Below are 25,451 nucleotides of genomic sequence, written 5' to 3'. Positions count from 1 at the left end.
CCCGGCGCCGCGCCCCGGGCCTGCCCCCCGCCGGGCCCCGCCCGCCCCCCGCCGCGCCGCACGGCCCGCCGAGCCCTCCGGCCCGCCCCCTGAGCCCCGAGGCCCCGCTCCCTTCGCTCTCCGGTTCCCCCCCCGGTGCCGCCATGAGCGAGCTGAAGGACTGCCCGTTGCAGTTCCACGACTTCAAGTCGGTGGACCACGTGAAGGTGTGCCCGCGCTACACGGCCGTGCTGGCCCGCTCCGAGGACGATGGCATCGGCATCGAGGAGCTGGACACGCTGCAGCTGGAGCTGGAGACGCTGCTCTCCTCCGCCAGCCGCCGCCTCCGTGTCCTGGAGGCTGAGACACAGGTGTGTTGCCCGTGTCCGCGACCCCCGTGTCCCTGTCACAATCCTGCACGCGGGCCCCGGCATACTGTTGCTCTTTTCCAGATCCTGACGGACTGGCAGGACAAGAAGGGCGACCGGCGTTTCCTGAAGCTGAGCAAGGACCACGATGTGGGCACCTCTGTCAAGCATGGCAAGCCCAAGAAGCAGAAGCTGGAGGGCAAAGGGGGCCACGGGACAGGGCCTGGGCCCGGCAGGCCTAAGTCCAAAAACCTGCAGCCCAAGATCCAGGAGTATGAGTTCCAGGATGATCCCATTGATGTGCCACGGATTCCTAAAAACGATGCTCCGAACAGGTGCATGGGGAGTTGGGGGCATTGGGATTGGCTGTTTCCCTCCTTGGAGTGCGGGAGGGCAAGAACTGCTCCATAGTGCCCCCCATGTCCCCTCTCACCATTATTCCCCTGCTCTGGCCTCGCAGGTTCTGGGCGTCAGTGGAGCCGTACTGCGCTGATCTCACCAATGAGGAGGTCAGGGTCCTGGAGGAACTGCTCAAGCCACCAGAGGATGAGGCTGAGCACTACAAGGTGACAAACTCCAGAGCCCCTGGCCCATGCTCCCTCACCCCCTACCCTATCCTGCACTGTCCACCCCCTGAGCTCTTGGGCAGGCTGAGCGGTCACACCTCTCTGTGAGCACTGCACATGGCCTCTGGGGTGGTGCAACTAAGCACAACCCCAGCCCCATGCTGAGCCCCTGGCCCATCCTGCGCTGCAGATCCCACCACTGGGGAAGCACTACTCACAGCGCTGGGCTCAGGAGGACCTGCTGGAGGAGCAGAAGGATGGTGCCCGGGCAGCAGCTGCAGCTGACAAAAAGAAGGGTGTTCTGGGACCACTGACTGAGCTGGACACCAAAGGTGTTGTCCCATTCCCTAGCAGTAATGGACTGCACTGAAGCTGTGGGGTGAGATCAGGGGACTGGTATCCAGCTCCCACAGAACCAGGGCTACTCACAGCTTTCTCCCTCCTGCATCCCCCCAGACGTCGATGCCTTGCTGAAGAAGTCAGAGGCCCAGCATGAGCAGCCTGAGGATGGGTGTCCCTTTGGGCCCCTGACACAGCGTCTCCTGCAGGCCCTGGTGGAGGTGAGGGGGCCAGGTCTGTGCAGTGACCCTATGAAGCACTGTCACTGCATCAGGTCGAGGTGAACCTTTCCCATATGCTCTGCTTGCCAGGAAAACATCATCTCCCCTGTGGAGGACTCGCCCATTCCTGAGATTGCTGGCAAGGACTCAGGAGCTGACGGTGCTGGCACTTCTCCTCGCAGCCAGAACAAGCCCTTCAGGTGAGCTGCTGTGGTGCCACGAAACTCGGTGCTGCCCAAATTGGCGCTTCCTCTGCCCAAATTGGGGCAGAACGTGGGCGCTTCAGAAAGCATCCATTCCGCCCCTCTCAGCGTGCCCCACACCAAGTCGCTGGAGGGGCGGATCAAGGAGGAGCTGGTAGCCCAGGGCCTGCTGGAGTCAGAGGACCGTCCTGCCGAGGACTCAGAGGATGAGGTCCTGGCCGAGTTGCGCAAGAGGCAGGCAGAGCTGAAGGCACTCAGCGCCCACAACCGTGCCAAGAAGCACGAGCTGCTGCGGTGAGTGTGGGCAGGGCATGGGGCCAGGTGCAGTGCCGGCGGCATGAACTGATGTCCTCTGTCCCCAGGTTGGCCAAGGAGGAGCTGCACCGGCAAGAGCTGCGGCAGCGTGTCCGCATGGCTGACAACGAGGTGATGGACGCCTTCCGCAAGATCATGGCTGCCCGGCAGAAGAAGCGCACTCCCACCAAGAAGGAGAAGGATCAGGCATGGAAGACGCTGAAGGAGCGGGAGAGCATCCTCAAGCTGCTGGATGGGTAGCGGGGTGCTCAGGACAGGGCTGCACGTTGCTGCCATCCCCTTATTTCACAGACTGGAGTGGAGGCACCGTGAGGAGAAGGAGGTGCCCCTGTCCCCCGCAGGTTCCTGGCATGCCTGTGCTCTGCCTGGGATCGCTGCGGGTTGGGGACAGAGGGTGCACAGTCCTGTGCTGTGACCCAGCGCTGTGACATTTCACTGGGAGGCTGAGTCCTGCTCCTGGGCAAAGGGCACAGCTCCTGCCCACTGCCACCAAACCGCAGCTGGAGCGCGGGGACCCGGTGACAGCATTCCTGGGAATAGCCGCCCTCTGGTTTCCGCTCCCGCGGTTATTCTGGGCACCGGACCTCTGCCAGGCCCTGGGGTGGGAGCTGTCCCGTGCCTCGCTGGCTCCGGGGACAACCAGGGACACTGGTGTCAGCGGGGGGAGTGGGGCGGGAGGGGGCGGAGCGGGCTCGGGATGTAGCCGCGGGTTCTGTGTCTGAGAGGGCAATAAAGGAGAATTAGCACTGGCGGCGTGCTGTGGACACGTGCGCTGCTGGGGGCTGCGGGGACGCAGGGGAGGGGGGCAGGAGTCCGGCCCTCGCGGTGCCCTACCCCAGTCCGGGGCCGTCCCCTCTGCGGGATGTCGCCGCTCCGCCACGCGCTGCGTGCCATCCCCGCGCGCTGCCCCTCGCGCTCCCCCTCATTCACCGCCCCTCCGCAGCCCGCGGTCACGCGTGGGCACTCACGGCCCGCGCCCCCCATTGGCTGAGCGACGGGCAGGTCCCGCCCCCCGCCGTGACGTCGAGCTGTCCGGCGGTGCCGCGCCAGGAGGAGTCGCCGCTGCTCCGCGCCGGGCCGGGGCCGGGGCCGCCGCAACCGTCGGTAAGAGCGGGCGGGGCGCGGCGGGGCGGGGCCTACGCGGGGATAACGGCCGCGCCCACTGGCGGTCGTAGGGCGCGCGACCCCGCGGCTCGGTGCCATGTGCGGGGCTCCCCGCTGCCAGAGCTGCGCGGGCCGTGTCACGCGTGGGGTGGGCACGGGGGGACCGCGGCGGCCCGGTATCCCCGCAGCGCGGCGTCCCCGCGTCCCCGCCACCCGTCCCCTCCGTCAGCCGGGGCTCCATCCCGACAGCCCCATCCCGCCGCCTCGCCTCCCCTGCCCGTGGCCCCACGGATGCGGCATCCCGCTGCCGCGCTGACGCCCCGTCCCTGTCCCCCCCAAGGCGCAGCCCGCGGCCGCAGGACCACCATGCCGCTGGGACACCCCGCGCCCGGCTGGAAGAAGAGGACCGAGGACATTCGCCGCATCTACGACTTCCGAGAGGTCCTGGGCACGTGAGTCGCAGGTGGCACCGGGCACTGGACGGGCGGCACCGGCTGCGGGATGGCTGCCATCCCCGTGGCATCTTCTGGCCAACGGCACTGTGTGGAACTGGGCCAGCTCAAATATTGGCCCAGGGCGGGGACCCCGCGGGGCAGCACGCACAGAGATAGGCCGGGGCCGTCGGGAAGTGCAGGGGATGGGCACACGCGGGGCGTGAGGACGCGCGGGGGACGTGGCACTGCCCGCGCCGTGCTGGCCGCAGTGGTCCCGGTGGGTCCCGGTGGCACCGCGTGGTGGGGCCCGGTGCTGCTGAGGCGCCGTAAGGCTCTTAGGGCGGATTACCGGGTTAATTACAGCAGGGCTTAGGGCCTGGCTGTCCTCCACCTGCCCCACCTGGGCGCCACCGCCCCACGGACCCCACGTGTCCCTGGGGTGAACCACGTGCCCCCCAGCACTGGCACTGCCCGTGTCCCACGGCCCCGCCGTCTCCTCCCGTTCACCATTCCCCTATAAATAGCCCAACTTTCCGCTTGTCACCATAGCAATGGTGGCATAGCAGTGCCTCCCCCCGCTCACACTGCTCCCCTTCTTCCAGGGGGGCTTTCTCTGAGGTGGTGCTGGCAGAGGAGAGGGCAACCCAGAAGCTGGTGGCCATCAAGTGCATCGCCAAGAAGGCGCTGGAGGGGAAGGAGGCCGGCATTGAGAATGAGATTGCCGTCCTGCACAAGTAGGGGGGCTGCTCTGGGATGGGGGAAGGGGGGTCCTGTGATGCCCCCGCCCTAGTGTGGCCCCACTGCCAGCACCCAGCACCGGGTGTTATCAGCATGGCCCTAAATAGCCCAGCACATGGTGCTGCTGCTCTCTGCCTGCTGCCAGCTGGGGGGGGCTGATCCCGGCCCTTCTCACCCCACCATGTAGGATCAAGCACCCCAACATTGTGGCCTTGGATGACATCTATGAGAGCAGCAGCCACCTCTACCTCATCATGCAGCTGTGAGTGACACGCTGTGGGGGCTACTGGATAGGGATCGCCCCTATGAGGAAGGGCTGATAGCGTTGTGTGGCCGTTCAAGGGTGTCGGGAGGGGAACTCTTTGACCGCATCGTAGAGAAGGGTTTCTACACCGAGCGCGATGCCAGCACACTGATCCGGCAAATCCTGGATGCTGTGCGCTACCTGCATGACATGGGCATCGTGCACCGCGACCTGAAGGTGAGCAGCGCAGGGAGGGAGGGGCACGGAGATCAAAACTGGGGGTTCTCTGACATCAGCCCTCCTGCAGCCCGAGAACCTGCTGTACTACAGCTTGGAGGAGGACTCCAAGATCATGATCAGCGACTTCGGGCTCTCCAAGATTGAGGGCTGTGGCAGTGTCATGTCCACCGCCTGTGGGACACCCGGCTATGTGGGTGAGCCTGGGGGGGGCCAACACCGGGCAGTTGTCCCTGTGGTACAGCACTAGGTCCCCCCTCACTGTGCTGTCCCTCCAGCCCCTGAGGTACTGGCACAGAAGCCCTACAGCAAGGCAGTGGATTGCTGGTCCATTGGGGTCATCGCCTACATCCTGTAAGTATTCCCCTTCCACACGCTGTTGCTGCACAGGGGACACTGAGTGACCTCCACGCTGTCTTCCACACCCACCAGGCTCTGTGGGTACCCCCCCTTTTACGATGAAAACGATGCCAAGCTTTTTGAGCAGATCCTGCGGGCAGAGTACGAGTTTGACTCACCCTACTGGGATGACATCTCAGAGTCAGGTGAACCCAGGGGTCAGCTGTTTTGGGGGAGGGTCCTCATGGGATAGGGGCTCACAGCTGCCCTCTTCTCTCAGCCAAAGACTTCATCAGACATCTGATGGAAAAGGACCCTGACAAGCGCTTCACGTGTGAGCAGGCCCTGCAGCACCCCTGGTAAGGGATGGGGTCACTCCTCCCAGAGGGTGAATAAATAGGAAAGGGTTGCCCCCCCGAACTGATTCCCTCGCTCTAGGATTGCTGGGGACACAGCCCTGGACAAGAACATCCACCAGTCAGTGAGCGAGCAGATCAAGAAGAATTTTGCTAAGAGCAAGTGGAAGGTGAGCACAGGGCTTTGGGTGGGCCATGGCAGTGCTGGGGGCAGCGCAGTGACAAGGCAGTGTGCCTGGCAGCAAGCCTTCAATGCCACGGCTGTGGTGCGACACATGCGGAAGCTGCAGCTGGGAACGAGCCAGGAGGGCCCTGGGCAGATGACACCGAGCAGCCCCTGCCATGGCCAGTGGCTGGGGGGGGGTCCAGCAGCGGTGAGCCCTGAACCCCGCTCTGTGCCATTCTGCACCCTCATGGGTCCAGGGGTGCTGCCAGGCTCTCACCCCACATTCCTCCCCTTGAAGCAGGGTTGGCCTGTGAGCGGGTGCCAGCAAACAGAACCCCCTGCCTGCCCCCTGACTGAGGGGGTCTGGAGATCCCATGGGCACAACACAGGGTATAGAGTGGGTCCATGGGGGTCCTGCTGCCTCCCCATCTGCTCCTTTTGGGGGGGGGGGGCGGTAGTAGGGAGGGCAACCTGCCCCACTCCTCACCATCTCCTGGGGTGAGCCCCATGGCTGTGGAGTCTGCATGGGAAGCCCCCAGGAGCACCCCCCACACCACCAATGGGGGCTGCAGCCCAGCTCCCTCCTCCTCCCCCCTTCCTACATCTGCCCCCAGCATGTTCAAAGAGAATTTTCCAAATGGACATTTCTATTTTATTCCTTGTAATAAAGGAAATAAACAAACAGTATCTGGCTTGGCTTGTCCCCCAGGGTCCAGCATGCAGTGGTCAGGAGACAGACAAACTCTGCTCTCAGACCCCCCTGTGCCCCCTTCCCTAGGAGCACTCAGCCCCACGGCTTGCCTGGCAGTGGCCCCTCCTGGCCCGGCTTCGACTGTCCCGGTCCTTGCGGAGGTCAGCACAGAAGAGGACCTATGGGGGGGAGAATGATAGGTTCTGGGGTGGGCACAACTGGGAGGGACAACCAGGTGTGTGCGTGTGGGGGAGGTTGATACTCACTGCCTGCGCCCAGCCTGCGTAGGGGCCCCACAGTTCACGGAAGAAGTCACCTGTGGAGAGATCAGAGCCAGCAATGGGGGCTCAGCCCTTGCACCACCAAACTGTGGGTGTTGGCTCGTGCCCTCACCGATCTCCTGGTGCACACGGGCAGTCAGGGAGCGGGCACCCAGTGCTGCCCCATAGCGCTGCCGGGCAATGTTCCACACGTGGGTGTCTACCGGCACTGCCTCTGCCTTGTCCAGGGCCATCAGGCACACGCAGTCAGCCACCTGCCACGTGATGCACAATCAGCTCTGCCACCACTCTGTCCCCATCCCCATGCCATCACCCACCTTGGCCCCCACTCCCGGCAGGGCACACAGCACCCTCCTGGCCTCAGCATAGGGCACGGCCCGCAGCTGGCACAGCCCCTCAGCACCCATTCCCTCGGTGATGGCGCGCGCTGTGCCACTGACAAAGCGGGCTCGATAGCCAAAGCCCAGCGCTCGCAGCTTGGCCTCTGCTTCAGAGCCTGTGGGAGGACAGCTGTGGAATGGGGACATGGGGACAAATGTGGGGACAAAAGGATGGCTGCCAACCTGCCAGCGCTGCCGGGGAGGGGAAGGCATGGAAAGGCTGCTCGTCCAGCGAGCAGAGCTGTTGGCCGAAGGCCTGGCAGAGGCGCTCGATCATGGTGGTGATGCGGGCCACGTGGTTGTTGGAGGTGCAGATGAAGGACAGTAGGCACTCCACAGGGTCCTGCCGCAACACCCGCACCCCTGCGGCACCACGGGTCAGTGGGGCCCAGCGGGTGGGTGCTGCCATCACCCCATGGGGCTGCCCCACCTGGGAAGGCGGTGGCTGTCTGGCAGAAGAGGGGGTCGGCTGCCCCCCAGGTGCGGTACAGGGCCGCCAGCCCCACATCCAGCTGGAAGTAATCCCGCAGGATCTGGTCAGTTTTGGGGCCAGGCCTCTCCTTGCCGTACACCGTGTACCACAGACGGTCCCGCTCCTGGCGCAGCGTCCACACGCGGTCACCCAGCACTCCTGTCCATGCACCAGGGCTGCTCTCCCGCCACCTGCCGGGCACCGGGCATCAGGCTGTGCCGAATGGCCTCATACGGCCCCACCGTCTGACCGAAAGGCCCTGCTTCTCACCGGAAGGCCTGCCCCGACGCCAGCACCAGGTCCAGGCGCAGCTCGGCTGGAGGGCAGCGCAGCCACCGCCACAGGGCCGGGCAGGCTGAGGGGGTATCCCGCAGTGCCATGGGGCGGCTGTGGCCCCGCAGAGGCAATAGGCTCAGGGCTGCACTCACACCATGACACCCACCTGCACCCACGGCACACTCAGCTCAGCTGAGGACGCCTGCAGGTGCCCATTTGTCCCACAATGCTCCACAGCCCTCTGCCCTGCACCCTCAGCCCCATCCATCTCCGCCCCCATCGCACACCCCACGTACCCACCCCATATCCTCTCACCCTTCCCATCCCCACGCCGCCCCAAATCCCGCTCCCCGCCCGCCCAGCACCCCCAGCCACCGCCGCCACCATAGAGTTCCCCCCACCCAGGCACGCAGAGCGCCGCTTCCCGCTCTTTCGGAGCCGCTCTGGCCCACTTCCGGCCCCTCGCTGGCCCAACCCCGGAAGTACCCTCGTCCCTCCCTCCGCCCGACTCCCGTTACGGCGGTGGCGGGGAGGGCGGCTCCGTACGAACCAATAGATTTTTTTTTTTTTTCCTCCAAAATAAATACAAACACGTCCGAGCGCGGGGCTGCCGCCCCCGTTCCGTTCCCGGGGCCGCCCCCCCCCCTCCCGGGGGGAATAATTTAAAGGGCAGGGCTGTACAGTATTTACAGCTCTGGGGGCACCGGGAAGGCGGGGGGAGCCCCCCCAGGCCGCAGGCCAGCTGCAGCGGGCCCGGTGCCGCGGTGCATCAGTCGCTCTCGCTGGAGTCGCTGCTCTGCTCGCCCTGCACCTTGTTGCGGTGCTGCATGGCGCGGTGGTAGGCGATCTGCACCGACTTGCGGATGTTGGACTTGCGGCCCTCCAGCATCTTCTCCTTGTCCAGGTCCTGGTTGACGCCCAGCGGCACCAGCTTGGTGCGGGGCAGCCACTGCCTGCAGGGAGCGGGGAGCCACCTCGTTTGAGGGTTACGGGCGGCTGCGCGCTCCCCCCGGCGGCACCGCCGGTTTCCCAGCCCCTCCCCAACCCCTCCAGGCCTCACCAAGTGCGCTTGTTGTCAAAGAAGAGGACGAGGTAGAGGTGCTCGCGCGCTTCCTGAGTCATCTGCTCGCCCAGCTTCAGCACCTCCAGCGGCGGCACAGGGATGGGGACGCCGTGGTGGAACATGCCCTCTCGCGGCATCTTGGGGTCGATGATCTGCCAGGGAGGAGGGGCTGATGCTGAGGCAGGGGACAAAACCACAGCCCGGCCACAGCCCCATTCTTCAAGTACCAAGAACTCTGAGCCCGCCTCTCACCCCGCTGACGGCACCAAGACCATCCCTGGCTCTGGGATGGGATTCTGAGAGATGCACATAGGTGGCCACACTCACCAGTGCCGGGTAGGAGGGGTAGCCCCGGCACTTGGCCCACACCAGATCCAAAGCGTCCAGGGAAGAATCCTCATCCTCAGAGAGCCACCCGGCACCACGGCCAATGCCCTTCCGCACCACTGCATCAAGAAAAGGGGGAGAGAGGACTCAGACATGGCCCTTGCGACCGATAGAACAGGCAGGTGTGTGGCTGGAAGGTTGTGACACTTACTGCTGTGCCCCACACCTCGCCCGGCACCCACAGAGTAGGATTCGTTCTCTGTTCCTGATGTGTCCTCACTGCTGTCCTCAGGGAAGTTCACGCGGGAGAAGGAGGGCTTCCCCCTGCCCTGCTTTGAGGGCGTTGTGCTGAGAGAGGGAGCAGAGCTGTGAGCAGCAGTCACACTTCCAGAAACTGCTTTCTGAGTGTCATCGTGGGGGCTCAGAAAGCTCACTGCGCCCACCCAGCACCAGGGACTCAGCAGGCATACAAAAGGCAGACCAGATGGTGTTTCTGCCTGGAACCCTTAGCCCTGCCTCACCTGGGAGTGTATGCTCACCCAAGCATGCTACAGAGCACAAAAAAGCACAAATCCCACAGCCAGGCCTGCAGCCCTCTAGCACTGGGTTAGCAGCATTGGCCAACAGGAGAGTGAACAGGAGAGGTAACACACCTCACCCAGCAGATGCCTGTAGCAGCGGCACACCCAGAGGCAGGCAACGTACCTGGTACGGTCTGAGGCAGCACTGCTGCTGCTGCTGCTGCTGGACTCGGAATCGGAGCTGCTGCGTGGAAGGTTACAGTCGTTGCGGTACACCAGGAAGCTCTTCTTCACTGGCTGGTTCCCACTGCTAAAGCCATTGGCCGGCAGGTCTGCAGATAACAAACAACAGAGGAGCATTAGGAGGGCATGGTGCCCTTGATGTGCTTCCTGCAGGGCTTGGCTGCTGCACTCACCCATGGGAGCGTCTTCAGTGGATTTGTCGCTGTCGCTATCGGAGCTGGAGCTGGGCCGTGGGCTTCGTCCCCGCTTCCTCTGCCGCTGGGAGGATCCCATAATGGGGAGCTGCGGGGGGCCTATGGGACTGTTCCCATGCCCAGGAGCTATCTGGCTGTCTCGATTCTTGGGGGGACGTCCTGGACGTTTTGGAGGTCCTGCAGTTTTAGGGTTCTTCTTGGAGAAGAGCACTGAAGTCCTCCTGCCCACTTCATGTGCTGGAGTGGAAGAAGAATTGGGACCCAGACCTGCAGGAGGGATGAAAAGTCATCAGCCACAGCCTGCAGGACCTGTCAGGGAAGGGATGGCAGTGGCAGAAAGGAACAGTTTCATTTCTCAGAGTTCCACTGCAACCTCGAAAATAAATGATCCTAAATGCTCTCTGCTTGCATGAGAGCCTGCTTTTTCAGGTCTTAGGGGAACAGGGTGCCAAGGTGACAAACCTCAGTGACACCTGCCAATTCTGCAAGTTGGCAACTGAGCTGCGCTCTCTGAGGAGCATGGCTCAGCACCTGCTCCTATCAGCTCCCAGCACCAGGGAGCTTGCAGCTGGCACATACTTCGCTCCCAGCCCCTGCAGGGCATTTGGAGCGTGGCCAGCCCTGCTGCAAGTAAGCAGTCAGCCTGGGGAAAGTGAGCAGCAAGGAAAGTGGTGAGAGATGAGGGAATCCTCCAGACAGACCACCTGCCTTGATCCTAAGGAGTTGCTATGGGTGAGGTTTGTGTGCATGGCCCCCCTGCCTTAGCTCTACTACACAGCCTGTCCAGGTATGGTTCTCTACCATTCCCCAGCAAACAGCAGCATTTTGGAGCAGTACCTTTGCCGGTCTCCTGGCTGCTGCTCTCCTCAGCAGCACTGTCTGTCTGAAGGTCCTTCTCGCAGGGGTTGTGCGACTGCAGGACCCCTCTGGCAGAGGAGCTGTGCCGCTCCAGCCCATCTCGGCCCAGGTCCCGGGGGTGTGCCAGCTTCCGCCGCAGGACTGTGATCTCCTTCTTGATCATCTTGGCCCGGCGGGATCGTCCTATGCTCTGCTTGCCAGCATTGACCTCATCCAGCCGCTCCAGCAAGATCTTCAGCTGCTCCTCCAAGGGCAGGTGCTTCTGATTTTCCGAGAGCAGCAGTCGCATGTCTTCTGAGGGCACAAAGAGGATGAAAGGAATCAGAAACTTTCTGGAGACCCTTTACATAGAAGGGCACGGGACTTCCCCTCAGTAGGAAAATAACTTACACAGTACCAAACACCATGAGAATGCTACCAAAAGACACCCTGAGAAAGAGCTTTGTGGAAAGCAAGCTAGTTAGGACTGCTGGGGAAGGCAGGCTGATCTGCAGTACAGGGAATGCTAAGGATTCCCATCAGCTGAGACAAGATAAGCAATAAAAAAGAAAGGGATTTGTAACAGGAAGGATACAGCAGAAATACATGACTGAAGTGACTCTGAAGCATTCAAGCGTAGGGAAGTTCTACTGCCTGAACCCTTCTACTGCACCTTCAGCCCTTCACATGCTCAAACAGGGAGAGGAGGACCCAAAAAGGACCCTTCTCAGGCATGTTATTCCTGGTGGCATTTCCCACTGCCCAGCAGGAGACAGCAAGAAAAGCCAAGTTGCCCAACTGTTGGGACTTAAGCTCTGAGTAGCTCTCCTACACGAGGACATGGGACAAGCACCCACCATCCTCGATGTCCTGGACCTGAGCCTCTTCTACAGTCACGCAGTGTGGGAAATGCATGCCTGTCTCAAAGTCAATGCCCATCTTCTCTGCCTGCCGGCGAGCCTGCCGCAGAACCACGCCTCCCTGCTCCCGCAGACGGACGGCTGCCCGGTAGAAGATAGTGTCTTTGGCATTGTATTTCAAACAGTTGTTGATAATCAGGTTGAAATCTTCCTCAAAGTCATCAAAATTCAGGTAACGGTACGCTTCCAGGTTTTGCTTCATTGTCTGAAAATCCATTGGCTTCTTGATGTGATCCAGGTAGTCTGGGACCTGTATTGAGAAAACAGCCCATGCTAAAGAGCCTGGAGACCCCCGTTAGTACCACCTGCTCCAATAAAACAGTTGTTAGAGGAATCAGGTATTGCGCTCCAGTGCTCTGTCCAAACGCACATCTGGAAAAGCTGTCTGCCTTTGCAACTAGAGGAGCTGTGGCCCAGTAACGCTTCCAGACTATAGTCCATGTGCTGTACTCAATCTATTAGAGCAGACACACACTTTGAAACATTTTTGTGCAGCTTCTCAGGGATGAGGCTAAGTACAGACACATAGAACAGACTGCTCTGGGTGGGAGCAATGGCTGTGGGTGGGACCACGCAGCCAGGACACCTCCAAGCCCACCTGCTGCCAGAGCTGCACAGCACTTGCACTCCCTCTCCCATCTCCCCAAGCAGGGAATCACCACTGATGTTCTCAGAAATCACTTCCTTTGCCCCCAGAAGTGACATTTCTGTGCTGTGCTCAGCCTGTTACCAAGCAAAGGGTTTTGCAGAAGGACATGTTAGAGCATACCACCTGCCTGGGGCTGAGTGCAGGCATTCTGCCTTTCCCAGGCAGAAGCCCCTAACCTGTCACAGATAGTGGGAAATCACCAGTAACACAAGCAGAGGAGCTGAGTGCTGTGCTCCTGGCTACCAGCAGCTGCCAGCACCACCCCTTCTGCTGTGCATTTGGCTCTCCCAGGACAGGCAGTGCTGCACACATCCCCGTTGAGTGCGTGGTGTCGGGACTGGAAACCATCAGCAGGCTGCCCAGAGGGCTTCTGAAGCAGAGACCCCCATGGGCAGCCCTTAGCGTGAGCAAGGGACAAGTGTGAGTGAAGTAGAAATCTGGGGGAGGGGGTTCTTACTTCGTAGATTTCTGTTACCTCAGACAGAGGGACCGGCTCACTGAAGATGTTGCCCGTGTCTTTCTCCTGTAGGTGCTCGAGCGTCTTGCGGAGGAGGATGAGGAAGGGGGTCAGCTGCATTTCCAGTGCCACCTGCTGCACTTTGATCTGAAAAAGAAGAACGGAACACAGCTGAGCATCCTGCCCTTCAGACAGCCTCCAGGAGCAGCTTAGCAGACCCACAGGACACTGCCACCTCTCCCTGCTGCAGTGGGACCGCATTCCTCAATAGGGTCTGCACGGGGCACGCGTTGCACCTCAACATCATCTCTAGAGAGCAGAGGTGAGGCAGGCCCCAGCACCCATGTTTCCCACATCAGCCTTGCACAGCAGCCACCTTCATGCAGAGCTGCCGGGGCAGGGCACAGCGCAACCGAGGGGACCCTGTGCCCACCGTGCAGCTTACAGAGGGCAACTGACCAGCACTCAGGAGAGCCCGTGCTCACGCCCACCCCAGCAGCTCCCCAAGGAGGGGCAAACAATCGTTACCGTCTCTCTCTTGAGCTTCTCCCGCTTGCGTATCAGCTCCACCAGCAAGCGCGCGCGCTCTAGGTCATGGCGGAGGCGCTGCCATGACTTCAGCTGCTCCTTCAGGGCCCAGTTCTTATCCTCAGTGTCTCTCTGCAGGAACATCAGAGACTGTGAGCTGACAGAAGTGTTCCCATCTCCTCCTTCCTGACTGTGCGTGAGGGCTCTTCCCTTGTACAGGGAACCAGCGCGCCTGACCTGCTGCCTCAGTGAATATCCCAGCTCCCCTGACGCGTGGGTGACACAGAGACAGCCCAAATGCTGCCTACAGCTCAGTACCTGCTCCGTGGTCACCCAGCCCTGAGGATACGAGAAAGCGAACTCTGGAAATACTCTGCCTAACATGACCACATGCAGGCAGCTGCCCAGGACCAGGAGCAGCAATAACAGGGTCCAGGCAGCTGCCCAGAGCTCTAGTGAAAGGCAACAGGGCAACATGGGAAGACAACTCTGGTTACCTTCACTTTTGGAGAATCAAAAAAACATGCTGACTTTTATTCTGCTACTGTAGCCAAAGATGAGCAGAAGTAGTTTCAATTCTTCTCCAGCAAATAAAAATGAGAGGAGGCAAAAGCGGGAGAAACCGCTGCCTGATCACAGTCTTCAAAGGGCTCAGAAAGGCTTATACAGCAAGTCAGAGGAAAGATCTTCCTCTGGCACAAGAAACCTCACATCTGTGAAGCACTGACTGAGGGCTGAGGCAAACAGCAGGCAGATAGCACCACCCACAGGGAACATTCCCATAGCTATTTCAGAGTCTGTGAGGCCTTGGTTTCTTCCAGACCACGTCTGGGGATCCCTGGCCACCCCTCTCAATGCCCACTGACACAAGTGGCCTCAGGTTAGAGCCACTTCTGCCAGCTTTGTCACAGCTGCTGGCCTAATGTCAGCAAGAGGAATGAGCTAACTCCTGCACACAACGGGGCAGGCTTCCCTTCCCATGGCAGGCTGCCAAAGGCGGATCCGTCTGGCAAATCTCTGAATGCTGAGAGTGGAGGAGAAGGTAAAGCAGCAAAAGCAGGCAGTTGGGGCTGCCCTTTCCTCATCGGGAGGTGGAGCTCTTTTCTCCAGCCCCCTTCTGAGCCCACAGGCACCACCACATGCAGCAAACGCTTTGAGCCCACAGCTGCAAAGGCGCAGGAAGCACACACAGACACCCAGGATGCCCCTCAGCACCCCAAAAAGCAGGATGTACCTGATCACAGTTCCTCTGGGACTGCAGGTGTGTCTGAAGGCGGCGCAGCAGAGGGACACCGTTGCGGGATTGCCTCTTCAGAGTCCAGTAGCTGTGCAGTCTCTGCATGAACTGACTCTTCCTCTGGATAGTTAGACGATTGGTAATCTTGCTGAGCCTGAAGAAGGGAGAGGAACCACAAACCCAATCAGCAAAGCAAACCCGGCCATAGTAGAAGCCCCAGTGTAGCAGCGAGGCCACCCATGAGCTCCTCAGACTGAGCACACACATTTGTTTAGCAGAAATCCCTGAAAGGCCAGGAACGAGGGGCAGCAGCACACCACCGACAGTTACACTAAAAAACTTTCAGCCTTGTCTCTCTGAAAGGCCTTTTCCTTTCTTTCCTTTCCTCCTGACAGTTCCAGGTTGGGGTGCAAGGCAGGGGCACTGGCAGCTGGGCCTTTCACAGCTCCCTGTAGCCCCGAGACCGCAGCACGGCTGTCCCAAAGCTGTGATTCACCCGGCTTATTATGCTGGCAACGAGGGGCCACCCAAGACGACAAAGGCCCTATTCAAACATTACCAGACAGCTCGGCAGCCCCGAGGAGTTTGTAGCATGAACAAATCTGGGAAAGCGTGAGGAGGGGTGGGCAGACGCTAGCAGAACAGAGCTGCTGTGGGAGCTAAGGAAGGACTACCCTGAACAGCCCCAGCAAAACAAAAGGGGTTTTCCTCCTCTTTACAATGGCAAAGCCTGAAGCAACTGAGACAGCCTCTTCCACCAGTGCAGTTAAGAGATGCCCTGCTAGGTGGGACTGAAGTGTGGACCCCGTATCTCCATGCCCTGCAGGGCCAGCTCTTCACACAGGGTGATCTGACCTGCATCAGCCTCAGCTGAAGGCAGACAGCGTCCTCATCTGCTGTCATTGGCTGCGTGCGCACAGCTTCTACAGGAAGACATTTGGCATTCTGGCAACAGCCCTTGAAGAATAATTAATCCCAACAGGAAGGCCTGGGGTGAGGTTAACAGCTTCTATCTCAGTGTGGGTTTCACTGAGCACAAGGGTAGCAGGAAAAGCCTATAAACAGCTTGCCAGTGCATCCACACGTGGGAACAGAGAGGCTCAGGTTATGGAACGCACCCTGAGCGAGTGAGCCACACCATACGGTTAGCACACAAACACCATGGCACGAAGCCATCAATCCTGCAGCACAGACCTGCCCACACAAGTCCCCTAAATTGCCCACAGAGCAAACCCCAGTGGCTGCATACCCACTCCCACCCCATAGGAGCCCTGAAGGAGCCCTGCCAGGAGGCAGTGACCCTGTGCCGTGACAGCTGCGACTCGGAACCTGAGGGCCAGCGAGTGCAGCTCCAGTGTGGTGTCCCAGCTGCAGTGAGGAGCACCCGGCTGGTGACTCATGGCCATGAAGGCAAATGCTGCCCTGCCCAGCTCCAGCGGTGCACCACAGACATGCCGCAAGGCTGGGAAGCAGCAGGGCTGCGTGGGGCCAGCTGTGGCAAAAGGAAGGTGGCCTCTGCTTTCTTCCTGCAGCCTGCTCCAACACACAGGAGAAGAGCTCTGGGAGCCCCCAGCTGCTTCCTGCCACCTCTGTCCAAGCTCGGTTGCTGTCACGAAGCCAGCGGCATCTATTTCCTGTGCAGGCACCTCGTGGGGCTGCACATTTCACTCCTCTCTGTGGGAAAGCCAGAGGAAACCACAAACAGCCCTGGGGAAGAGCAATGTGAAAAGCATTTGTGCAAAAAGATAACGCCTGCATGCAAAGTGGGACACGAGACGGTGAGAAAGGGAGAGGCTTCTCCACAGCAAGGGGAAGGCAACGAGTTGTACCTGTGGGGGGGGATGCAGGGAACAGAAACCACAGGCGCTGCAGCTCGTTTTTCTGCCAAGATCTTCCGCGCCTTCTTCATTTTGATTCTAGACTTGGCCTTTGCCTTTTTCACCTTCTCGGAGCTCCAGCTCTTTCCTTCCTCCTCCTCCTCCTCATCCTCCTCTTCCCCCTCGCTGTGGGAAAGCGCGGGAAGCCTGCGCACAGAGCCTGGAGGTGTGTGGATGTCACAGTAGGCGGTTTTGCGCACGCTGAAGGAGGTCCCGTTTGCTCCCGTCTCACGGACAGGCTCCATTTTCATGTAGAGTCCAGCCTGCTGGGCACAGGTGACGTGGAAAGCGGTGTAACAGTTTGCCTTGTGACACTGGATGCAAGCCCCAGAGCCACGCTGCTTGCAAATATAGCAGGTCAGCTTCCACCGCGCGGGCGGGATGTGCTCGATGCTGTCTATGGGCTCCAGGAAAACCGTGTTGGCAAAGCACACCTCCGGGATCCAGAGGGCACAGACCACGTGTGCCCAGCGCCCATCGTCCGTCTGCTTGAACGCGCCGCCCTTGTTGGGGCACAGGGCGCAGTCCACGGCTCGCGAGGGTGACTGCAGGCACCTCCTGCAGAGCCACTGTCCCTCAGGGATGTAGGGCACCCCGTAGCACTCCTGGTGCACGGCCAGGTTGCACATATCACAGAAAAGGATGACGTTGCTGTTCTGGCACTCCCCGTCATTGCAGATGCAGCACACGGCATCCTCGTCAACCAAGGCGTTGGGGTCCCCCTTGTTGTGGCTCTCAAAGTACGACTCCTTCTCCAGTCTGTCCATCAGGTACTCAAAGATCTCCTGGGGAATGGGACTGACGCCTTCTGTCTTCCGCCGCTCGTTCATGATATCCAGCCAGATGTAATCTTCCTCGTCCATGTCGTACTCCACCTCCTCATCAAGCTCCTCTGCTGACTTCTCAATGTACCTGGAAGAGGAAAGCACGGGAGGGTGAGTGTTCTGCATATTACAGTCAAAAAACCCCAACAAACAAGAAAGAAGCAGCAGCACTCAGAAGCTGGAGGTGCTGCTGCACTGCGTGGGGTACCAGTACAGCACAGCTGGGTGTTCAGACAAAATAACAAGTTGCAAACATTGGAGACTTGTCAACACAAGACAGGAACTTGCACAAGCCAGCAAGTGGGCACCCAGTGCTCAGGAGGCAGCAAACTTGTTCCCCAGACACAAGAGCATTGGCCCTGCTGCAAATGGAGTGCAGACACTGCCATGTTTTGGTAATTCTGCCTGCTGCCACCTGAGGGTGAGGCAAGGTGAATTGTGGGGAAAAGCCAGGAGGCCCTGCACCCTGCTCCATCTGTCCTGCTCCATCCAGCAGTGGCCAGCAGTCACAGTGCAGCACCACACTGAGCACTACGCAGACACCTTATGGGTGTTCTCCAGCAGCGCGACACAAGCCCACATTATTCCTCTGTGCCTGCAGCTTGGTGCCAGCCTCCCAGGCAGCATGCTGGCTAAGAGGGCAGAGATGGCTGTGAGAGCATCGCTTCAATGCTCAGTACTGGCTCTGCTTATTTTGCCCAATTAACAAACCACGTATGGAAAACCCACAGGGCCACAAGAACACATTAAGCCTGCAAATGCACACAGCTTACAGCTGAACTTTGGTGCTGGAGGGCTCCTGACTTATCCTAGAGCATCTCCAAAGTGCAGCGTGGAAGGCAGAAGAACTCTCTCCTTCCACAGAACGGTTGGGTTGGGAGGGCCATTAAAGCCCACCCAGCTCAATCCCTGCTGCGGGCTGGTTGCCACACAGCAGCCTGGCCACGGGCACCTCCATGGACAGGGCATCCACAGCTCTGGGCGGCTCGGTGCTCTCCGACTAGGGAGTTTTCCCCCAGCATCCTACCTAAATGGTTTAAACCCGTTCCCCCTCACCCTATCACTAGGAGACCGCAAGAAGTCGCTCCCCACGTTTGCCACGAGCTCCCCTTCAGCCCGTATAACCACACCGGCACCGGACCGCAGGCAAGCCCCCAGGCGGCACCCGAAAGCCGCGTGGCCACGAGGCCCCCATCCCGCGGGGCGGCACCGGGCGGCCGGGACACTCCGCTACCTGTAGTAGGAGGTGGGGCGCGGCGGCGCGTCGGGCGTGTCCTGCTCCAGCTCCCGGTACACCACCTCGGGCAGCTTGGGGGCCGCGCCGGCCGAGGCGTTGTGGTGGTGGTGGTGGTGGTTGGAGTCCTTGCGCTTCTCCTTGCTCTTCTGCTTGGCCGACTTGGGCGCGGCGGCGGCGGCGGCGGCCGCTTGGCTCTCCCCGTTCTCCTTGTTGCCGCCGTTCTCCGGCGCCTCCTCGGCGGCCTCCTCGTCCTCCGACACCACGTCCAGGTTGTCGAAGATGCTGATGCGGTGCACGCGGCCGTGCAGGTCCACCTCCACCATGCGCTGGGCCTGCGCGTAGGTCATCACCTCGCGGCCCGGAGACTGCGACGCCTCCGAGGGGTTCGGGGACTGCTTGTCGGCGGCGCCGGCGCGGCCCTGGCGGCCCTTCTTCTTGTGCTTGCGGAGCGGCGGCTGCTGCGGCGGCGGCGGGTTGTCGTGGTCATAGTGGTACAGGTGGTACTCGATGCCGCTGTAGCTCTTGTAGATCTTACGGCAGCTGCCCACCGGGCACTCGTAGGGCGGCTTGGTGGCCCGCAGGTTGTGGCAGAACGTCTTCACATCGAAGTCGACCCCCATGGCGCGGCCTCGGCCTCGTGCGGGCGGCGCTGGGGCGCCGAGGCCCGGCCCTGCTGCCGCCTCCCGCCGCGCTCAGCGGCCCCGCGCCCGCGCCATGGCCCGGCCCGCAACAATGGAGGAGCGCGGGGCGCCGCTGGGTAAAGCGCGCGGCGGCCTTAGCAACCGCACTTTCGCCACCGCACCGGAGGAGCGGGCGGGACGGGCCGCGGGCGGGCAAAGAGGGGCGGGCGGAGCGGCGGAGAGCGCAGCGAGGTGAACGGAGCGCGCTCCCCGAAAAGGAGGGGACGCGGTGCCGCGCGGCAAGCGGCGAATCTGCCGACGCGAATCTTAAGGACGAGGATCCGCGCCGCAGCGGCCCGGTGCGGTTGGAGCGCTTTATTGCGGTCGGTGACGGCGGCGCAGCCCCGCGCACGGCGCTCCGCGACCGGACCCGGCGGCGACGCGGCCGCGCCGCTCCCGTCACTGCGCGGCGTTGCGGCGGGGCTCGATGCCGCGGCCCCGCATGTAGGACAGCAGCTGCTCGGGGATCTCGGCCAGCACGTCCTTGGCCAGGCGCGCCATGCTCCGCACCTGGTTGCCCGCCTCGTCCACGTAGTCCCGGAACGGCACGAACTGGGGGCAGCGGGGGGCCCGGCCCCGAGCTGTGCCCCACGGCCACGGCCGCACGGCGGCTCCGTGCGGAAGCGCAGAGCCCGGTGCCGCCCCGCGCTCAGCCCCGCAGCCTCACCTGCACGATGTCCCTCTCGGCGTAGCGTCCCCGCGACGACACGCGCACCTCGTCCCCATCCAGTTCCTCCATGGCTAGGGGGCACCGCTCAGACCCTGCGTGCGGGCGTCCCCCGGACCCCTCCCTGTCCCCGGCCCATCCCGCTCACCGTCGAACTCGGCCGGCCCCACTCCCACGATGATGATGGACATGGGCAGCGCGGAGGCCTGTGGGGTGGAAGGGCAGCAGCCGTAGGTTCGGAGCGGACGGCAGCACTAAGGCCATGCGCGGTGCCCGGGCCGGTGGCACGTGGCCACTCACGGTGACGATGGCCTCCTTGGTCTGCATCATGTCGGAGATGACACCATCGGTGATGATGAGCAGGACGTGGTACTGAGAGCCGTCAGTAACCTGGGCAGCTGTGCTGTGGGGACACGGCGTGGGATCCCTCCAGCAGCCTCCCCACATCATCCCCCACAGCCTGGCCATGGGACGGGGACGGCCCCGCAGCGCTCACCCGGCCACCTGGTTGATGACGGGGGCGAAGTTGGTGGGCCCGTAGAGCTGCACGGTGCGCAGGCTCTGCAGGTAGGACTCGAGCACGCCCTCGATGCCAGCACAGCTGGGGTTGTCCACGTTGTTGTTCTGGGGACGGGACGGGTGCTCCCATGGTGCTGGGTAGGATGTGACCAGGCTGGCTGCTCCCCAGTCCCACGGGCTGCCCCACACTCGGCAACAACAGGTTCACCCCAGCCTTGCACCGGGACGCACCAGGGGGAACTGGTGGGAGATCTTGCCATCGGGTGGCACTTTGGCACCAAAGCCGTAGGCAGGGAAGAGCTTGTCGCTGTCGTAGTCCTGGATGATCTCCCCAACGGCCTTGAGTGCCAGGGCGTAGGCGCTCAGCTGGTAGGGGCTGGCGTAGTGCAGCGACGTGGGCTGTGATGGCAGCCCTGCAGCACAGCACCCATCAGCACCCACCCAGTGCCACTGCCCCAGTCTCTCCCACCACTATGCTCACCGTTGGAGGCCGTGAAGTCAATGGCGACGGTGAAATTCAGCTGTGTCCTTGGAGGGAGAGTGAAGGAGGCTGCCAGCCCCAGGCACGGCGTGACCTCTGCCCACTCCCCCAGCCCCACTGCCCACCCCACAACTGCATCCGCCATCTCGGCACTCCCAGGCTGCAGTGTCACCATCACTGCCTTCCTGTCCCTGTCCCTCGGGAGCTTGGGGGCACCTGGCCCCACTCACCCGCCCCGTATGTAGTCAACGAAGGTGAACTCAGACTCGACGGAGAAGGACAGCAGAGTCACCTGTGGGCACGGGGCATCAGAACTGGCACCCTGCAATGGATGCGAGCTGCAGGAGCACTGCAGCCCCACTCACAGTGCCGGAGTTGACGTATTTCTTCTTCTTGCACTTCTTCCTAGGGTTCAGTACCTGTGGGCACCAGGCAGATCCTGCTGCAGGGCTTCCCACGACCCCAAAGCTACCCCACTGTGGCCCCTGCCCTACCTCATACACTGTGAACTGGCTCTGTGCACGGGACAGCTCCCGGTAGCTGGTGGCAAACTCCCCGATGAAGTCGTGGCTGCAGGAGGAGCACAAGGGCTGCGTGTGTCATGGGATGAGGAACACCCTGATGCCTCTCTGCTGCCCTTTGGGGCACAGCCTCACCTCCCATCCCGGTCCCAGTCGTACACATCAATCTTCACTGTGCTGGAAGTAAAGTGGGTCTGAGGGGGAGCCGCTGGCATGGCCCACAGTGCCCAGGGCTCAGTGTGCCATCAGCGTGGCACCGCATGCCCAGGGAGGGGAACAGGAAATTTGGGTCACAATGGAGCTCTGGGGAGGGGGAAAGCTTTTCTGTAATTTAGGTTGCAAAAGTTAAAAAAGAAAAAACGACCACTAAGAACCCAGCTTGGTGTTGTATGCTGGCTGTGGGGAAATGGTGTGTCCTGTCCTACTGCTGCCCCATTGCACACACCACAGCAGCAGCCCTGTGGTGCAGAATGGGTTCACAATATATGGGACAGCTCTGGAGGAATGTGTCCAGGACACATTTTGGGGGATACAAGATGTATCCAGGGCTGGACCAGGGGTTGCAGGATGGGGCCAAAGTGTGGAGTGGGTCAAGGCTGCCCAACAGAACCATCCTCACCGGTCGTAGTCACCATTGCAGAGGGCACGCACGGGTATGGTGAAGGGCTGCCACACTGGGTTAAGTGTGTTCTTCACCACCTCCGTCTTGTGGCAGATGGTGAAGCTGCGGGGATGGGACAGGGTCAGGGCACGCTATGCAGGGACACCTGCACCCCACGTCCCCATGCTCACGTGCCGTCCTCGTTGCTGCGGTAGAAGACGAGGAAGGGGTCAGATTTCCCGAAGAAGTCCTTCTTGTCCAGCTTGTTGGCACACAGCTGCATGGTGACGATGTCCTGGGGAGGGGAACTGTTACCCCAGCCTGCTCCTCTCCCCACACTCGGGTAGCATGCAGATGCAGCACTCACCCTGCAGTTGCTCAGCTCCTCAGCCAGCAGCAGGATGGTCCCACACCGCTTCCCTGGGACCCCCCTGCGACAACAGCCCAGTGTGGGGAAAGTGGGGACAGCACAGGGGCAGGATGCAGGGCGCTCCGCAAGGCCCGATGCTGCAGGTGTGTCCCCAGCCATGCACAGGGACAAAGGGCAGCATGACCAGCAGGGTGTCCTGAAACGGGGTGGGCGGCCAGGGGCACAGTGTGGGACCCCCAGCCCTGCCACAGGATGTGACTCACGTGAGGGCTCTTTCCAGACGGCCCCGCTGGGACCCGATCACCTCTCCCAGTGCCACAAACGCCTGCCCCAGGAAGTCCTGCACCCAGGAACAGCATGCTCAATCCTTGGGGGCTGTTGTTTGCAGCCCCCTCACCCTCTCGTCATCCCCAGCCTGCAGCCTTATTTCCCCACAGGACCCCAGGTGACCTGAGCTCACCCTGTGCCCTATAAGAGCCCACGTTCATAGCCCATAACCCCTCCTGCACCCCCAAGGCCACTCCATATCACTGAGCTCATCTTGCAGCCCTACAACCAACCCGTGCGCCCACCATGTGTCCTGGCCCCATCCTGTGCCCCCTGGGCCAGTCCACAGCCCTGGACTCATCTTGTATCCCCCAAAATGTGCCCTGGCCACATTCCTCCAGAGGCACCCCACGTATCCTGGAGCCCTCCTGCACCCCAGGGCCACCGCACACCCACAGAAGGCACCAGTTCCCCAGCTTGGCAGATGCCTACCTTCTGCCAGACCCAATGTGGCATGGAGACACAAAGAGCAGGTTGAGCCCCCTGAGGCCGGAGGTGCCTGTCCTATCCAGAAGCACCCGCACAGGGCATGGCTTTCGGGTGTCTGGAGCACTCACCTGCTTGTAGATGGAGCAGCTCTTGGAGTCCACATTGTAGCTGGCAGTGGCAGAGCAGAGCTGTGAGCTGGCATCCGTGCACGTCCCCTTGTCTCCACCCACAGCTTTGGGACCCTGCTCGCCCCATTTCTGACCCCTCTGCCCATCCACACTGCAATGCTTTGTACTGTTGTGGTCTCCCATGGATTACCCACGGGCTCGGCACCCCCAGCCTCGTGCTCCCCATTGGTGCCGAGGCACTCACACGTCAAAGCGAAGGTTTTGCTTCTCCTCAAAGTAGTAATCGAGGACAAACTTGCGGACAAAGTCGGGGTTCAGGGTGTTGTCGATCACCTCGGTGCGCCCAAACTGTGGGGATGGTTCTGTTAGGGCAACCCCATCATCCCCACATCCCTCCCCAGCGCAGCTGCCCAGGCAATAATCCCCGATTAGCGGCAGGGAGGGATCATTAGGGTGGAAGCGAGTGGCCATATGGGACCATTTAACCGAGCCGGGGATTAGCAAGGAGCCGGAGCATTGGGGACGGCAGGGAACTGGGAGAGGTGCAGCACTCACTTCTTTCCACTCGCTGCTCCCCGTGCCCTGCACGAAGAGGATGACCACTGTGGAGAGAGGGGCAGAGCCGTGCCACGCTGCGCCGTGCCCGCACCCAGAGGTGCCACCGCTGCCACCCACCTGGGTCGGACTTGGAGAAGGTGTCCATGTCCAGCAGGTTCCTGGGGTGAACCGAGCTGCGAGTGAGCGACTGTGTGCACCCAACCCGTCACGTGTCCCCCGCGTGTCCCCCATGCGTGGACTGTCGGGGGATGGCACCGCGCAGGAGAGATGCACACAGCCGTGGGGCAGGCGGGTGGCCGGGCAGGGGCGGCACGATGGGACGGAGAGGAGCAGCGTCTCCGGCGCTGACAGTGATTGAACGTGACAGAGAACCCATTTACAGCACGAAACCTTCCCCGGCGCCGCCGGCAGCGGCTAATGGAGAGCGCAGGAGTGAGGAGAAAGCGGACACTTAGCGGGGGGGCACCGCGCATCGCCCCGCGGCCGCCGCGGCGGTCGGAGAGCGGGAAGCGCGCTGACGGCGGCACCGCCTGGCCCGTCCCGCAGCGCGGGGCTCCGCTCCCCCGGCCCGAGCGCGGAGAGCAGCCCCTGGGCGCGGCTGAGCCCTGGAGGGGCTGCAAAGCCAGAGAGTCGGCCGCGTCCCGGAGCGCGCCCCGGCCCCTGCCCGAAGGCGCGGGTACCCACGGCCCCGCAGCCCTTCCACCTGCTGCTCTGCGGGGCTGGGAGACGGCGAGGGGAGAACGCAGCCTCCGGCCCAGCTATGCCCCACAGCCGCAGGGCAGGAGTTTGGTGCCGCGCGGGTCGCCAGCCCCGGCAGGACGGGTGATTCGTCCCCACCTGCCCGCCGGTCCGGGGGTCTCCAGGGCGGCCCCCCGCAGGGCTGCGCTCGGCCCCCCACGGCCGCTCTGTGCCGGGGGCATCGAGCGGTACCGCCGGTGCGCTCCCGTCCCGCGGGCCGGCCTCGGAGCGGGTCAGTGCCGGCACCGGGCAGAGGCAGGCACGGGGGCGCCCAGGCGGCGAGCGGGGGTTCCCGGAGCAGAGCGGGCACGGGACTCCCCGCGCATCTCCCCATGCATTCCGCATCCCCCCCGCGCCCCGGCTCACCGGCAGGACACGGTGAGCTCCACCTTGGTGCCCGGCACGCTGCCGGCCGCCGCTTCCAGCGCTCCCGGAGCCGCCATCCCCGCGCGGGCGCCGCCGCTGCTCCGCGCCGCCTCCTCCCGCACCGGCGAAGCAGGCGCGCCCGGGGGCGGGCACGGGCACGGCGGCCCCGGCGGCGGCACCGCCCCGGGAACGGGAGCGCTCAGACCCGGGTACGGGCGCGCGGGGCCGGGGGGACGCCGTCCAGCTCGGCTCCCGCCGGGCGGACGGGCTGTGCCCCGCTGGCCGCTCGATGTCGACTCCCGTCCCGTCGGGGCTCCCGCCCGGAGGAGCTCTCGGCCCCGGCGCGCTGCTATTTCGGTGCCGCCGCTCCCGGAGCGTGGGCCGCGCTATTTATAGCGGGCGGCTCCCCCGCCGGAGCCGCTCCCGGCTCCTCCGCGCCGCCG

The 25,451-nt window shown here is 62.3% G+C and overlaps 5 protein-coding genes across 25 annotated transcripts; 2 read left to right on the top strand and 3 right to left on the bottom strand.

Annotated features, from left to right (window-relative positions):
* Positions 1-44: 44 nt before the first annotated feature.
* On the top strand, positions 45-2,740 carry TADA3 (transcriptional adaptor 3). Of its 2 annotated transcripts, XM_085235474.1 has the most exons (8): positions 49-350; positions 432-682; positions 808-913; positions 1,104-1,245; positions 1,370-1,473; positions 1,564-1,673; positions 1,785-1,970; positions 2,039-2,740. In XM_085235474.1, exons 1-8 carry the CDS (start codon positions 144-146, stop codon positions 2,229-2,231), a joined length of 1,299 nt encoding a protein of 432 aa, XP_085091600.1. In that variant the 5' UTR covers positions 49-143; the 3' UTR covers positions 2,232-2,740. The 2 variants fall into 2 exon arrangements, with proteins under 2 accessions (XP_085091599.1, XP_085091600.1); XM_085235473.1 differs by having other exon boundaries at positions 45-682.
* Positions 2,741-2,950: 210 nt separating this feature from the next.
* CAMK1 (calcium/calmodulin dependent protein kinase I) lies at positions 2,951-6,296 on the top strand. Of its 3 annotated transcripts, XM_085235480.1 has the most exons (12): positions 2,951-3,095; positions 3,436-3,547; positions 4,132-4,263; positions 4,455-4,529; positions 4,610-4,748; positions 4,819-4,945; positions 5,027-5,102; positions 5,181-5,293; positions 5,368-5,446; positions 5,526-5,613; positions 5,686-5,821; positions 5,911-6,108. In XM_085235480.1, exons 2-12 carry the CDS (start codon positions 3,462-3,464, stop codon positions 5,964-5,966), a joined length of 1,107 nt encoding a protein of 368 aa, XP_085091606.1. In that variant the 5' UTR covers positions 2,951-3,095; positions 3,436-3,461; the 3' UTR covers positions 5,967-6,108. The 3 variants fall into 3 exon arrangements, with proteins under 3 accessions (XP_085091606.1, XP_085091604.1, XP_085091605.1); XM_085235478.1 differs by having other exon boundaries at positions 5,686-6,296; XM_085235479.1 differs by lacking the exon at positions 4,132-4,263 and having other exon boundaries at positions 5,686-6,296.
* Positions 6,239-8,207, bottom strand: OGG1 (8-oxoguanine DNA glycosylase). 2 transcript variants are annotated; one of them, XM_085235488.1, is made up of 8 exons: positions 8,111-8,207; positions 7,704-7,875; positions 7,392-7,624; positions 7,145-7,324; positions 6,899-7,077; positions 6,694-6,835; positions 6,567-6,616; positions 6,239-6,479 (listed from the first exon to the last, which is right to left on the bottom strand). In XM_085235488.1, the coding sequence occupies exons 2-8, from the start codon at positions 7,811-7,813 to the stop codon at positions 6,384-6,386; spliced, it is 990 nt and encodes a 329-aa protein (XP_085091614.1). In that variant the 5' UTR covers positions 7,814-7,875; positions 8,111-8,207; the 3' UTR covers positions 6,239-6,383. The 2 variants fall into 2 exon arrangements, with proteins under 2 accessions (XP_085091614.1, XP_085091615.1); XM_085235489.1 differs by having other exon boundaries at positions 7,704-7,820; positions 8,111-8,192.
* Positions 8,208-8,252: 45 nt separating this feature from the next.
* On the bottom strand, positions 8,253-19,385 carry BRPF1 (bromodomain and PHD finger containing 1). 8 transcript variants are annotated; one of them, XM_085235413.1, is made up of 13 exons: positions 18,621-19,385; positions 16,515-17,474; positions 14,683-14,839; positions 13,449-13,580; positions 12,921-13,067; positions 11,752-12,064; positions 10,895-11,209; positions 10,037-10,324; positions 9,805-9,952; positions 9,311-9,447; positions 9,100-9,218; positions 8,770-8,924; positions 8,253-8,683 (listed from the first exon to the last, which is right to left on the bottom strand). In XM_085235413.1, exons 1-13 carry the CDS (start codon positions 19,241-19,243, stop codon positions 8,479-8,481), a joined length of 3,699 nt encoding a protein of 1,232 aa, XP_085091539.1. In that variant the 5' UTR covers positions 19,244-19,385; the 3' UTR covers positions 8,253-8,478. The 8 variants fall into 8 exon arrangements, with proteins under 8 accessions (XP_085091539.1, XP_019475694.1, XP_085091540.1 ...); XM_019620149.2 differs by having other exon boundaries at positions 8,253-8,662; XM_085235414.1 differs by having other exon boundaries at positions 10,895-11,206.
* CPNE9 (copine family member 9) lies at positions 19,280-25,359 on the bottom strand. Of its 10 annotated transcripts, XM_085235446.1 has the most exons (20): positions 25,009-25,359; positions 24,022-24,062; positions 23,902-23,948; positions 23,591-23,694; positions 23,347-23,386; positions 22,726-22,802; positions 22,460-22,523; positions 22,284-22,387; positions 22,111-22,215; positions 21,627-21,668; positions 21,465-21,540; positions 21,336-21,389; positions 21,201-21,262; positions 20,971-21,017; positions 20,721-20,902; positions 20,467-20,594; positions 20,271-20,373; positions 20,119-20,176; positions 19,971-20,044; positions 19,583-19,855 (listed from the first exon to the last, which is right to left on the bottom strand). In XM_085235446.1, the coding sequence occupies exons 1-20, from the start codon at positions 25,083-25,085 to the stop codon at positions 19,703-19,705; spliced, it is 1,638 nt and encodes a 545-aa protein (XP_085091572.1). In that variant the 5' UTR covers positions 25,086-25,359; the 3' UTR covers positions 19,583-19,702. The 10 variants fall into 10 exon arrangements, 8 of the variants coding, with proteins under 8 accessions (XP_085091566.1, XP_085091572.1, XP_085091569.1 ...); XM_085235443.1 differs by having other exon boundaries at positions 21,336-21,540; XM_085235445.1 differs by lacking the exon at positions 25,009-25,359 and having other exon boundaries at positions 23,902-24,175.
* Positions 25,360-25,451: the final 92 nt, after the last annotated feature.

Source organism: Meleagris gallopavo, chromosome 14 (genome assembly GCF_905368555.1).
Source record: "Meleagris gallopavo chromosome 14, MGAL_WU_HG_1.1, whole genome shotgun sequence".
NCBI lineage: Eukaryota > Metazoa > Chordata > Aves > Galliformes > Phasianidae > Meleagris > Meleagris gallopavo.
This window is presented reverse-complemented; position numbering and strand designations above follow the sequence as displayed.